The 15,274-nt window shown below is 39.9% G+C and overlaps 1 protein-coding gene across 1 annotated transcript in view; it reads right to left on the bottom strand.

Annotated features, from left to right (window-relative positions):
* Fife (regulating synaptic membrane exocytosis protein fife) overlaps positions 1–15,274 on the bottom strand; it is a 428,989-nt gene that overhangs the window by 91,560 nt on the left and 322,155 nt on the right. The window contains exon 8 of the mRNA XM_083129431.1: positions 865–1,076. Within this exon, the coding sequence (XP_082985557.1) occupies positions 865–1,076 (212 nt within the window). The remainder of the gene's footprint in view (positions 1–864; positions 1,077–15,274) is intronic.

Here is a 15,274-nt window from a genome sequence, read left to right on the forward strand (position 1 = left end):
GAAAGAGCGCGCTATCTATCGGCAGACGTGAATGGCGCTAATTTCAAACTGTCTAATGAATTCTGCCGCACCTTGTATATATGCATAACATATACAGCACGAAATACACGTCGAGTTACACCATCTTTGCTGAGTGCAGTGTGTTTAGAATTAAAACTAAAATATTTGTCTATACGTGCACAGTGAATGTTGTAAAGTATGTATTTATGGAACGCCATTGTTTTGTACCTAATATTGTTTTATATGAAACGTTATTCCTCTCGGTTGAATAGTTATCGGGTTTTAAAAATGTGAAGTGATACATTGTTACATCTCGCGCGGCCGTCATTACAGCTGCACTCGTGACCTAGAGGTCGCCTATGATTGGTTACGCTACGAAAAATGGTACGGACCGAGCCTATCCTTGAGAAGTGCCATGAGATATGCCATGGCATCTGAAATGCCATAAGATTTTTCACATTACACGGTAGCATTTGGGTCATGGCGTAAATGTTAAGGAAAATGCTTTCGTCTAAAGCTGACTTAACTGCAACTCAGTTTCTTTTTGGACGAAGTAACTCTCACTCTATCTCAGTTATTTCTAAAGGGTAACTTTCCGAATAATGTAAGTAAAACGTGCATGAAAAGAGAACATGAACTAATTTTCTTTACTACCGTTCACGCAAGTTTCCAGTCACAGTGCAAGAAGAAGCCCACACCAAAAATTAAAAAAGTTCACAAAACTGCCGTGGGAAGCAATTTCGGAATTAAATTTTCTCCTAGAAAGGGAAGGGAAATTGCGGGAAGGGGTGTGTTTATGAAGCAAAGCACCCGGCGGGCGCAGGAGCACGTTTACGGCGAGATGTTTTATTCATCAGCACTTACCAAAGTTGGGATCGGAGTCCACGTCGTGAATGACGATCTTAATGGCCTCCCCGTTGGTGACGGAGCCCTGTCGCCTGAGGCCTTCGCCCCCGAATTCCGACGCCTCGATGGCTGCGCTGACTCGCGGGGGCACCCCGGATCCAGGGACGCAGATGGACCCCCGTGGCGTCGCCGAAGGGAGGGTGGGAAGGGCGCGTGCCCCCAAGTCAGGCCTGAAAAAGAGAAGGAAGTTCACGTGTGAGTTAAATCACTTTGTACTTATTGGAACAGAGAAAACAGTTGGGGGTTGGAAGCAGGGGGGATAAAAAACATGATTTTTATTTTTTAAAAAATCATTTTTGTTGATTTTTTATTTAAATAGGATTTTTATGATTATTTTTTTAAAAAAAAATAATAAAATTGCTTGCATGGTTTTTTATACAAAAGCTTTTTCTAGCAAATGCCGCTGTAAAGTATTTGAACAGTTTGATTAAAGCAAATTAAAAATATACGTAAACATACATTTTTCTATTTCTGATACTGTAACTAGTATGGAAATGTTTGTTGAGTTTGTTAATGAAACTAATTATAATGTCAGTAACTTTTCTTCCAATGAAACAAACATTCTGGATGTACTCTATAATTGTAACTTAAAATAGTAACTTTAATATTGTTTTTATAGTCTTTGTACCTGAATTTTGGAGATTTTTTAAGGATATTTCGAAAAATATCTGATTCCAAGTTTATTTACAGTTTAATAATATTGACACTATGGTTTAACATGATTAGTATTTTCTATATTTTTCTACAAAAAATGTTTGCTATTTTTGCGCATAAAATTATTGAACTTTAAATCAAGAGAAATCCTGTGTTTACATTTCCTTTCGTATGAGCTTTACACCATCAGTACATATATTTTATTTCCTTTATTTTCCTACCTTAGAGCCTATTAAACACCATTAAATGATTACGAGATTAATGTACTTTCACCAAAAGTGATTCTGATATCTACAAAATCCTTATGTACATTATTCTATAAATTATTTATTTAGAGTGATTTAATCGTAAATCAACTGATTTAAATCAATGCACCCTGCTTGGAAGTATTCTTTATCCGAAGAACGAAGCCAATGTAAACAAAAGCGCGTGACTTTGATCCTATGGACCATATTAGTGTGACGTCACTGAGCACGATTGAGTCCAAACAAAGATAACACGTGGTTTTGGCCTGTTATTTAGCATTGGGTTTTTCATCGCAAGGGGTAGTAAGGATTGTATCAGACGTTATAAAAGAAAATCATGATGTGTATCATACGTCAATGTAAAGTTAAGATTTTGGAGAATACGTCTATATATTATATAAGGTAAAGAATAACTGGAGTAAGAAATCGAATGCTCCTACCCGGCGTCCGATCTGAAACAGCAGTTAATAGGTGGAGCTGCTGCAGTCAACGTGAGACTTCGGGTGAGCTTCGGTTGTGATTGGAAGCAGAATGGCTGGATTTCCTTTAAAAATTCCATGAATTTCTTATTCCCGTTATTATTTACCTTTTGCTCTATAATATATGCGTAATGAATCGAAATATTCTCCTAAATCTCATCTTTACATGCATGTACAATAAACATCACAGTTCTTGTTTCCTAACTGTTGTCGCAATCCTTAAAGCTGCCCTTTCCAATGGAAACATTAGTGCTAGAGAAAACGACATGCTATCTTTGTTTGGCCTGAAATCATGCTGAGTTGTCTGCTGTTGCCCATTGGGGAAGCCGGACATTTTGGTGCGTGACATTTTGATGCCAGGTCATTTTGGTGCTAGGACATTTTGGTGTATCTTTATATCCTTTTACCTCTTACCTCTGTCATTCACTTTCACGCAATAAAACCATACCACCCAACATGGCTGCTGTATTGAAGTTGTGGAACCTTAAATTATAATTATTAGCTGTACAGGTACAACCAATATATTCATGGGCAAAAAAAACCCACCATAACTAACACATAGGAAATGAACTATTTTCTTGCGCGCAAGATTCCTGCACATTTGGCTTTTGGGCAACCAATGGGCGGGTCAAGGACATTTTGGTGCCAGGACTTTTTGGTGCAACATATAACTGGTGCACAAAATGAAAATAATGTTCGAACACCATAAGCGTCAGAAATCCTCAGCACAACTAGCGGAGCAAAATTAGCGACTTTGGATTTTGGCCGCATTTTTATACTTCTTCATCCAAAATGTAAGTAGTCTTTTAGAATCAGATCGGGATTGGACCTACAGTTTAAAGTCAAGACAAGACAGGAATCTCACCTGGGTCCCTTAATTTCACTATTCCATCTACAGCACAAACAACTGCTGCACCGCATACAGCTTTGTTCGCCCAATCAAAGAAGCACAATCAGCCAAATTACGGTAGCTTTCACGGTAATCAAGATCCGATCCCGGTATTAATCAAACCGTCAATTAAGTAACTAATTTCCCACCTGTGGGTGACGGAACACCCAACCCCTGAATATCTCGCTGCGTTCTTCAGGCGGTATCCAATGTTGCTTATGAATATGTATGGTCAATATCACACGCTTCATTCGCATTGTTTTAAAGCCAAACCATTCACTTGGCCCAAGCGCTGATTTTCAACATGATTATCGCAGCTCGCTTATAGTAAAAGGGTCTCTGGTGCGCGAAATGGAGGGAATTACCTAGTTCAAATAGCCATTAGCATGTAAGCGAACCAAAATTGATATACATACTTACCGTTGATGCAGAATATGACCCGGATGTGAACGTGTAAATTGAAATCTATCATTTTGCTGCCAGTTCGACTCACAGAGGACACTAGTTCCTGGCATACAAACAAATTCGTTTTATACGTTTAGTTTGTAAAGAAAAGAAACAAAGTTCTCGAAATAAAACACTAGACTAAACAATAGGCATATATAAAGAAGAAACGAGTGAAGTGTTTTGTTTACAGTTGACAACTTTGATACGAGTGATCTATTCATATCACAATGTTCAAATGGGAGGCTCTTTTTTTCGTTCACTTTCTTGGATTTTGAAGTAATGTGACACTATGATTAAAATGCATACATTACAATTTACAAATAATTATAAACATTTAACTTTCATTCATGGGCGGAATTTGAGCTTTTGCTTTGGGGAGGAGGGGGGCAGACTCTGGGAGAAGCATATGATGTACCTGAGGGTTGTTGAATATCCCCTAGCTTATAAGGGGTCCGGAGACCTTCCCCCGGAAATTAAAAAACAACAACGTAAAAACACTGAGTTGAAGGCCTTTTAGATTTGAAAATGTTAAATTTCCTCGCTTAAGTAAACAAATATTAATTAGTATATTGGTTGTCAGTTTTAAAGGAAGCAAAACAGTACGATTATTGCATTTTGCATTTCATTAATTGAGGACTAAAAGTGGTAAACGTTGTAAGTGCCAATAGCGAAAGTGTTGGGAAATCGCATTGTTCAGCACATCAGCCCGTACGAACGTTCACACTAGTGCCTTTTTACACGCCCTTCGAACTACTTAGAGGGCTACCAGCCACTTTTCACGTTCACCATATTATCAAGCATGAAACATTTCACAGTTTAACGTGGAAAACGGTGTTTGAATTCTTGTGGCACTTACAGCGTTTACCAATTTTAGTCTTCAATTTTTTATTGATACAATAATCGTATTACTTTAAAAAAGTTACGGTACAATAGTAAGCTTCAGAAATTTTAGATAAATTAAATTGAAAAGTTTTTTTGATGCCCCAGCAGTAAGTGTTGACTCAACACAAAGTCATTTTACGGTTTTCTTTCTTCAAACTGTACACATCAATCAAATCGTCTAAGACCCACTATTGCGGCGCAATTACCGCACATGCCATTATGCCAAACGTCAAGATTTGCTATATGGCTTCATAATAAAAATGTAGTAACTGAACTTAATCATGTGCTATTTTTTAGTCTTTTTTTAATTGGGAGGGGGGCAGGCCCCTCCTGGTCCATCCAGAACTCCGCCTATGCTTTCATTAATATAGAAAAGTAAGGAAAGGATATCAAATATTTGATGGTTATTTATAAAATGTAGTAAACTTTCTTCAACGCGATTTCCACTCGCGAAATGGCCTGCCCTTTGTCATCCCAGGCCAGTCAGTCTACCGCAGCCATAAACAAAGCAGCAGAGGGGTTGAAAACATCGTCACCATTGTATAACGTGGTTGGTTGAAGGTCAGCGGCCTGTCGCTTCTGCATGTGTTCCATGGGACAGAGTTGTTTTGGCCCAGAAGAAAAAGTCCCTATCACATGCCACTGTGGCGGGCGGCGCTAGCGGAGATGCCGACATTTTCGACCAGTAACGTCCCGCTAATTTTTGCAGACATATCTGTAGCATGCATATATTTATATTAATATTGCAAAACGAGCACTATACCTGTGTTATAAGAGTTGTTCAAAGTGATGTCTACCTACATTCACACATTCCTAGCATCGTTAGATGAATTCCAAGTTCTGCCCATATATTGACTTTTAGTTCGACGATACTATGAGGGTTTTAATTTTAATAGCTTAGTGGCTGTATGTGCTGATGATTTTAACACATACACTTCCTCTGAAACACAACGTAGAGGTTTGTTTGGAGAGCGTTCTAACGCTGTCCCAATTTCGTTGAGTATTTCTTCGGTTAGAATCCATCGTTTTTGCTTAGAGGTTTTAAAATGTAACGATCCAGTTTCTCGTAATGTAAGGACAAGACGTCTAACCGTCTCTCTACCTGAAGGTAAAACGCCAGGGAATTTCTGTGCAAATTGCCTACACACGTCTCGACACGAGTCTGTTTTCACGTAAGTGTCATACATAAAAATTCTTTGTTCTAACGTGAACCTTGCGGCTGGCATTTCAATCGCCTCACTTACACACAACACACATACACTGCAATTACACAAAGAAGTAGCACGGCAAGTAACCAAAAACCACACTCTTTCACACAGTACGAAATTAAGACGCTGTTGGTTCAAGGTCTGTTCCTCACTCCATTCGCAGCTCTGTCCAGGGCACCTGGTGTCGCGAAGGAAACAACAACTTAAGCTCGAAGCTTTCAGGTTGCAAACAATGCTCACGGCAACCATTGACTTTTAACGGTTTAGTCTGCAATGTAATCTTGATACAGTGTTGCACATTCGAAATTTCCAAACGATTCCGAGAGAAGCAAAACGTTTCGAGGGTAAACTTAAGCGGGACGTTACTGGTTGTAAATGTCAGCTAACGCCGCCCGCCACACTTCTCCCGATCTCTCGGCCTCGCAAGAAATTGGACGCATGGTAGTTTCGTTTCAAAATTTCCCTTTCCTGAGAAAAAATCCCATGCTAGTTAATGATTATCTACAATTGGCATCGCTGTGAGGTTATACCGCTGGGAAGAATGAAGACAAGCATCTTCAGCGAACGCCGCCGCCTCAGGCAATGGTTGGAGGAAAGAATCTTTAGGATGGGTGAAGCCTGGTGGTGGTGATAGTCTAAAATAAAGGTGCCCATAAACTATCGTTTCATTCCAGCGGTTGTTATTTGAGAGGGAAGAATCAGTCACATTTGCTAGTCGATTATTTCCTGTATTTAATCTGGGCTTCGGAGATTTCATCGAACTCTCCAGCTTGACTATTGCCTATTTTTGGTGGAGCAGGAAAAGGTTTTATAAGTCCTTGCCTTGACTCATCTCACCCAACAGGTCGATAGGTGCCGGGGCTTGCCCAGAGTTGATACCTTTCTGAAGATGAGGTCTGTTCGAAAAGGTTTATTAAGCAGTAGCAAAAAGGACCCACCACATTTCTATCCAACAACACAAGGTTCCACTTCATCACCATTATAATCTTAGGTAGGAGGCAAGAATTGCAATTTACACTTCTCACCAAGGGACTCACCGCATCAGGTGAATGAACATCAGTTTTATAAAGTTATTATCTTTGTAAGATAGGGATAGCTGGCATGAACCGACGGATATTTTGCATTTTCTTATTATTACCAAAATACCCTGAAGTCCTCAATTTGAAATATTTGATTTGGTTTCGCTTATTCTACTTCACCTTTCTGCCACTTTAGCTGATCGCGGAGATGGAGATGAAAGGCGATAAGATGAAATTGACGAAAGGACAAACACACATGGACAAACCATAGCGCAAGTCCCGCAGAGGATTATACTGGCTGAGACGCCAGAGCCTCGTTAGTCTTTAAAATGTATCCAGGGTGGAAGAGAAGTTGATATTTGGATTCTTACGGTAAATCCACCGCTTACATCCCTTGACTGACCGACTGATTAATTTAGTTTATTTCACTTCGCTTTCCTTCCACTTTTAGCTGATCGCGGAGATGGAAAGTGCTCAGATGAAACTGATTAGGCCAAAACGCATGTACAAATTGACACTGCTAAAAATTAGAGGGCTACTCCTGCTGGAAATTATGGCGAGAATCTCACTATAAAATTACTTTGGTTGTATTGATTCAAATATTTTCTTCATTGTATGACATTGCCGGTGAAATTCAATACATGGTATCACGTTATCTTGATATGGAATTCCTCCTCCGAGACCCTTAATGAAAATTTTCGCTTGGTGCTTTTTTTCTTGTATCTTCATCCACCTTTCTCCTCGCATAGTTACGAAACGTCCGAAAAATTGTGAGGAAAAATTCCACCAATTGATGAAGAGCAAGAGTGTAACCTGATTATTACACAGGGAAAAAAACCTGAGCGAGAGAGAGAGAGACTCTCGTGAAATCCTGGACGATTTTAGCTCATTAGGTTTTGGGACGTCCCGGCAGTCAAGAGTGTAACAGAGTTAGACTAAAACTGGTTTGTGGTTAGCGGTGGGAAGTGTTAGATTTCCGAACTTTGTTGGTGAAAGAGGAAAGTGATTTGATAACGCCCTCTTTGAGCGCGATGAGGGACGATAGGTGATCCCACGTGATGTGTGCGTGTTGGTGATCCTAATAACCTGGAGGGCTTTCCAGATGGCGCAGTGGATGTGCTAACCACTCGGCCACAGGGTCCAGCCCCACTTTAAACTGTAGGTCCAGTCCGGATTAACCTTTTTGTGCATAAAGTGGACTTAAAACAGCAATTCAATGAATTAAAATCTAATAACTTGGGATAAAGTCCAATATAACGGGGCTCCCCAATGGCGCAGTGGTAGCGTCGTCGCCTTGTAATCAAGGTGTCCCGGGTTCGATACCTGGTGGAGGCACATAGTGGTTCGGATCCCACTTTAAACTGTAGGTCCAGTCCCGATTAGCCTTACTGTGCACAAAGTGGGCTTAAAACACCAACTCAAGTCCGATATAAAGGGTTCACGATTTTGTGACTCTCCCCTCCCGTCTTCATACCTCTTAACACTGGCGTACGAAGAGGGGGCTGATGGGAATACAGCCTCCTCCGAAATTTTGAGAAAATCAAAACTTACAAATAAAATAAGTGAAGAACTCTGGGGAAAACTAGAGGGGATAAATGCAAACATCCCCTTCCTTAAAATGACCCGAATTGCCATTTTTGAAAGTTCTGAAAGTACGAGATATCTAATTGTGTATGCAGCCCTCCCACAAAGCAGATATGTACTATCCTCCCTTACAATTTCAGCCTCCCGAAACAAAATCCTGCATACGCCAGTGCTTCTTAAGATAAAACTGGGGTACAGAACGGACGAAAGAAAAACTCCAAATTAGACAACAACATCCTACACCCAAACAACGACTTTCAATTGTTTTAGTTCCACTTTATGCACAGATAGGATAATCGGGACTGAACCTACAGTTTAAAGTGGGATCCGAACCACTATGTGCCTCCACCGGGTATCGAACCCGGGACCCCTTGATTGCAAGGCGACGACGTTACCATAACGCCATCGGGGAGGCCATGTGAGTTGTTGGCCAGTTGTTACAGTACAGGATGTTTAGAAAAGAAAATATCTGTCCAGTTGCAAGGAGAAGTTCCACAACTGCTTGTGCTGTTCCGTCTTCCACATCTTTTACGTGACTGATTCATCATAAATTATAATCACTTCAGGTGAAAACTGCCCGTAGAAGAACGATGGCAGTAACTGCACATTGTACTTCCGGCGTATAATGTGATTTTATTCTGCTGTACCACATAAGACCTTCCAGTGACATTTTACATTCTGAAAATTGTGAAGATATTTCTAGAAGAACGTGCATTATTTTATTGGATTCATTTGGTTTATTTTATTTCGTTTCTCTGCCACTTTTGGCTAATCGCAAAGATGAGGATGAGTGATGATGAACACTCACCGAGAATACTCATGTCCAGGCCGGGATTCGAATCTGTTGCCCTGGAGTCGTATCGTGCTGTGCTAACCACTCCGCCTCGAAGGTTGGCTTTAGATTAAAGCAATTAGCAAGAAGATCCCTCGAAGACAAATTCCGATAGAATTTTTTAGAATTTGCAATAGATGGGGAGACAGATCAGAGGAGAAAGTTACATAATTTAGAACTGCACAATCTGTATTCCTCTCCAGATATTATTAGAATGATTAAATCAATAAGACTTAGATGGGCAGGCCATGTGGCATGAATGGAGAGGAATGAAGAGTTTACAGGATTCTTGTTGGGAAACCTGATGGTAAGAGACCTGTAGGAAGACGAAGATGGAGGGATAACGTTGAGATGGACCTAAAGAAAATCGGTAAAGATGGAAAAGATTGGATTGATCTTGCCCAGAAGAGGGACAGATGGAAGGCTTGTGTTGCTGCAGCCATAAACCTTCGGGTTTAAGAAGGCTAGAGAGTTAGTTAATTAGTTGTAAGGAGAATCATTTGGGAAAAAGAGCAAGTGCTGAGATTGAAAGCCCTGAAAAGTTCTAATTATAATAATGAAAGATTTACCCTGGTTCCACGAATTCAAAGCCTGCCAACATTTGCTTGAAGTCCGCACAGACAAGTTAATTTTGGACTGGACCTACAGCTGAAAGTGATTCATACTGCTCATTCCACGATTTGTTTCCCCATGTTTAGGATACACCCTGTACATAGTCAAGAGAAATTTGTGATAAGCCTGTACATGATATTTCACGGATGATCGAAACTTTTTTTCCCGCCATTGGAAATCAGAATTTCTTAACGAGGTAATATAATTTATACGAAGGAGTTAAAGATCGCTCCGGAGGTTCAGATTCAATGGAACGGTTGCCACGGAGAACCAACGACCAGAAAATTAAGCGGTCGTAAGGGAAGGCTTGGGTTGCCAGAGGGATAAAGTTCGATAGTTTTCCCCAACGACAGAGACTCGGTGGTTCAAGATAGGCAGGAAGTGACGCATGAAGAGATGAGGAAAGTTTGCCTCTCTAGAATCTGGGTAAGAAGTTTATGTGGAGGCTTGTTAGGCATCAAGTGACATACTACCCTATAGACAGTGTTTGGAAAGTTCATTTTCAAAAGTGGCCGCGTCACAGTTACTTGGTTAAAAAAATAACCGAGTTACACATTTTAAAAAGTAACTCACAGTTACTGGTCCTGTTACTTATAACTGCTTTACAATTATCTAGTAACTTCCAAATCCTACCCATACATACATGCAGGTCTTCTAAGGCGTCATTGTACTTATTCCTGCCGACACCAGAGTGTTCAAGAATCTACGAGGGTAAGCCAGTAAGTAGATCACAAACTGATGTGGGACAGCTGAAAATAGTAGTGAGTAGTTTCTAAAGGTGTCGTCAGATGGCAGCACAATCCAGCTTGATGATATTTAGTTAGGAGTCGCTAGATAGCAGACGCACGCATGGGCAGTTCAGTTTTAAAATGGCGACCGTGCTCGAGGAGTGTACGTGGAGATGGCACAGGTGGGCATGATTCGAGCTGACAGATGAGTGACGATAGATAGAATAGGAACTGCAATAGAGTGTTTAGCCTGCAGCATAATGCATGATCATTTGAATTTCCGGAAAATGTGCGCACGGTGGAGGCAAACGTTTGATGAAGATGTTGAGCGTGAGGTGCGACTGTGGTTGGGACAGCAGTTCAAAGACTTTTATGCAGCATGTTTTGGGGGACTGATGCAGCGATGGATAAATATAGCAATGTTGGTGGTGGTTATGTTGAAAAATAAAAACTGTTTTCAAGTCAGTATCTCACTTAGTATTTTTTTTAATGAACGTTTGTGACCCACTTACTGACTTACCTATTTTCTTTGGAATGATTCCCACCACGTTAATCACTACGAGAAGAATGATTTGATGAAACAAATGGGTGTAAAACATCTACGTCGTGCGCTGGTATTGTAGGACCTCTCGGAGCGGTCAATATGCAGACACGTCTTTGGGGGAGGGGCGGGGAATGGTTCCTCCGAAACGTTCACCTCCATGGCGAGCTACGATGCTAGGGCAGAAGCGCATTACCTACCCCAATTGAACAATTTCATTCACAATTGTTCCTGCCGCACAATTGAAATGTAGTAATCGCAGAAAAATCACAATTAAGAGCAACTTCGATTGTCAAGTAGCAAACACAGTTTAACTTCTTATTGTGAAACCACACACTTCCCCACCACTGTCACCAACGTATCCGTTACAGCGTGTAGGTTTCCCTGGCGTCGTGTCGTTTGCGCCGAGGCTTCTTATCGGTTCATTTCCGCCGTGACATATGTCAAGACCATCCTTGGCTGGTTTTCCCACAATCCAGTGTGTCATCACCGCCGCGCGCACGCGTGTTTATGGGCACATGGTGCATAGTGCATAAAGTGGACTTAAAACATAAAATCAAACGTATGTTTATGACGTTGCACAGCTGTGTTTACACTGAAATGTTAAACCTATCCAGAGAGTCAAACATGACTCTTTACTTATTTCAAAAGACGTTAAACTTGTATCAATTTTATTCCACAACACAAAATACATAAATCAGCACCAGCCTATTAACTATTAATCATTTATCGTTAATCGTCAAAGAAACATTGTAAATACAGTGTTATTTTTTTGCAAACATTATATAAGTAATAGCTACGTATATATAAACACAATATTTCGATACACTTGCACAAGAACAGTACAAACATTATTTGAATTCTTGTAGGTATGCAAATGCAAATGAGTTTGGAACAGGTTTTTTAATAAAGAAGAAGATGAAAAATCTTGTAATGGATTTTAAGGCAATAGATGATAGAACCTGCATTTTAAGAGTTAGGGGAAAGTTCCATAACTACAGCTTGATAACAACCCACGCACCAACAGAGGATAAATCTGAGGAAGAAAAGGATGCTTTCTATGATAAATTGGAGAGGGTTTACGATTCATGCCCCCAATATGATATCAAAATAATTTTTGGAGATTTTAATGCAAAGGTAGGCGGGGAAATCTGGGCTAAACCTGTGATAGGATCTCATAGCCTGCACCATGAGAGTAATAATAATGGAATAAAACTGATTGATTTTGCAAATAGGCATCAAATGATCATAGCAGGCACCTTTTATCCTCATAAAGATATACATAAAGCAACATGGAGAACTCCAGATGGGAGATCAAGTAACCAGATAGACCATGTAATTTTAGATAGTAAACACAAATCAAGCATTTTAGATGTACGTAGTTTTAGGGGAGCAAATGTGGACACAGATCATTACCTGGTGATTGCTAAGATCAAGAACAGAATATCATGTATACACAAAAGGCAAGAAAGTAAAATCACAAAATATGATATATATAAATTGAAGGAAAAAGACAGAAAGAAAACATATCAGCAAAAGATTACTGACAGACTGAAAAACCTGGAAGATGGCGTGAACAACACCAATCCCAATGAAGAGTGGTGCAAAATACGAGATGTAATAATAAAAGTAGCAGATGAGGAAATAGGGGAAATGAAGAAACAAAACCGTAATGAATGGTTTGACGAGGAGTGCAAGGAGATAACCAAGCAGAAAAATGAAGCATACAGAAATATGATACAAAGTTATTTTACAAGAGCAAAGCTAGAAGTATATAGAGAACTGAGAAGGAAGGAAAAGAAAATACATAAGAGAAAGAAAAAAGAGAGTGTGGAAAGTAAAATGAGACAAGTGGAATCATTTAATGGAAAACGAGAGAGTAGAAGATTCTATAGAATTGTCAATGAAATGAGAGGATTCCAAACTGGAGCATATATATGTAAGGATAAAGACGGACGACTGTTAAGTAATGACCAGGATATTTTAATTAGATGGCAGGAACATTTTAATGAACTTTTGAATGAACAAAACCAGAATGGAAGTGGAATGGAGCAAGAACAGAATCAGCATACGGAAGAAGATCAGAATGTAACAAATCCCCAGCTTAATGAACAGGAAAAGCAGGGACCTAGCCTTGAAGAAGTTAAGAGTGCCATTGAGAAGCTGAAAAACAATAGAGCGCCAGGATCTGACAAAATAACAGCAGAGATGATGAAACTTCACGGAAGGGACTTCTTGAGAAGCATTCAAAATCTACTAGATAAAATATGGAAGGATGAAGATATCCCATCACAATGGGAAGAAGGTATAATATACCCCATATATAAGAAGGGGGATCGCCTACAAACAGAAAACTATAGAGGCATCAGCAAACTTAACACCGGATACAAAATTCTCTCTAATATACTTTTCCGAAGGCTCTCCCCGTATGTAAATAAAATAATAGGTGACTACCAATGTGGCTTTAGAGAGGGAAAATCGACCTCAGACCACATACATACAATTAGACAGATATGCGCAAAGACAAAAGAATTTGGAATAAATACATATCACCTCTATATAGATTTTAAATCTGCGTATGATACCATACGAAGGAACGAGCTGATTGAAGCCATGAGGGAATTCAACATCCCACAGAAATTAGTAAATCTAGTAGAAGAGACTCTAAAGAAAGTGCGATGTAGAGTACAAATAAGAAATCAGCTATCTCAAGAATTCGAAACAAAACAAGGATTGCGTCAAGGAGATGCCCTGTCATGTATGCTATTCAATATTGCACTAGAAAAGGCTGTCAGAGAATCAGGCATAGACACTAGAGGAACTATAATAAACAAGTCAGTGCAAATGATGGCATATGCAGATGATGTGGTTATAATAGGTAGAACAACAAGAGCATTGCGTGAAGCTGTAGCTAATCTCCTTACAGCAGCACAAAAAATGGGGCTTGCAGTAAATACTGCTAAAACAAAATATATGGAAATAACCAAGGTGCATACTAGTACTACACATTTTGAAGTTAACGGGCTCTCCTTTGAGAGAGTACAGGAATTTAAATATCTTGGTGTGTATATAACAGAAAAAGGAGATTCTCTGACAGAGATTCAACACAGAATAAGTATGGCAAATAGAAGTTACTTTGGACTTGGAAAACATATGAAGTCCCGGTATATCAGAAGGAAAACAAAAGTTAAGCTATACAAAACGTTAATAAGACCTATTTTAATGTATGGATGTGAATCATGGATTATAACTAAGAATGCTGAGACAATGATCGGAAGTTTTGAAAGGAAGATCCTGCGCAGGATCTATAGTCCTATATGTGAAAACGGATTTTGGAGAAGAAGATACAATAATGAACTATATCAACTCTATCAAGATATAGATATTGTGAAGGAAATTAAATTAATACGGTTAAGGTGGCTAGGACATATATACCGAATGCCAGATAACTCGATGTGCAAAAAGATAACGTTTATGCATATGGAGGGCAGGAGAAAAGTAGGAAGACCACCTTTAAGGTGGGTTGATTCGGTAGAAGAGGACCTAAGTATGCTGGGAGTTAGGAGTTGGAGAAGGAAGGCGCTGGATAGAGATGGATGGCGGAAGATTCTGAAGGAGGCCAAGGCCTGTGATGGGCTGTAGTGCCAGAAAAGAAGAAGATGCAAATGCTCGAAGGCATCCTCGAAGATCGCCTGAGCTTCTGCACTTCGAAAGAACACACTCAACACATTTGTCCATTTCGAGGTATTGATATTTTCATATTCTCAGCCATCTTGTCTCTTACAAGTCTCAGTTTTTCATAAATACTAATTTGCCAATATAGATCCCTCATATATACTTTCATCTTACATTCATTTACCAATCACCTTCCTTTTCAATCGAAGATAAACACAGCTGCAGCTGTGCAAAGTCATAAACACAGGTGCGCGCGGCGGTCATGACACTTCGGATTGTGGGAAAACCCACCAAGGAAAGGTCTTGACATATGTCGCGGCGGAAATAAACCGATAAGAACCCTCCGCGCAAATGACTCGGCTTAAGCGACACGGACTCGGTTTCAACACCAAACCAGTGTTGCCAAACTTTATAAATCGCCAGGTTTCCATGGTTCGCCCTGTACAAATCACGTTTGCAACGAAGAGATCCAAAGTTAGATTTTCTGTGTCGACATATTTCAGAAGTTCTGTGCCTCTGGCGTACGACTTGTCCCGTCCAGAGTTTGATACCCTGTGAAGGCAATAGTGGTTC

This window comes from Lepisma saccharinum, chromosome 1 (genome assembly GCF_977018435.1).
Source record: "Lepisma saccharinum chromosome 1, izLepSacc3.1, whole genome shotgun sequence".
NCBI lineage: Eukaryota > Metazoa > Arthropoda > Insecta > Zygentoma > Lepismatidae > Lepisma > Lepisma saccharinum.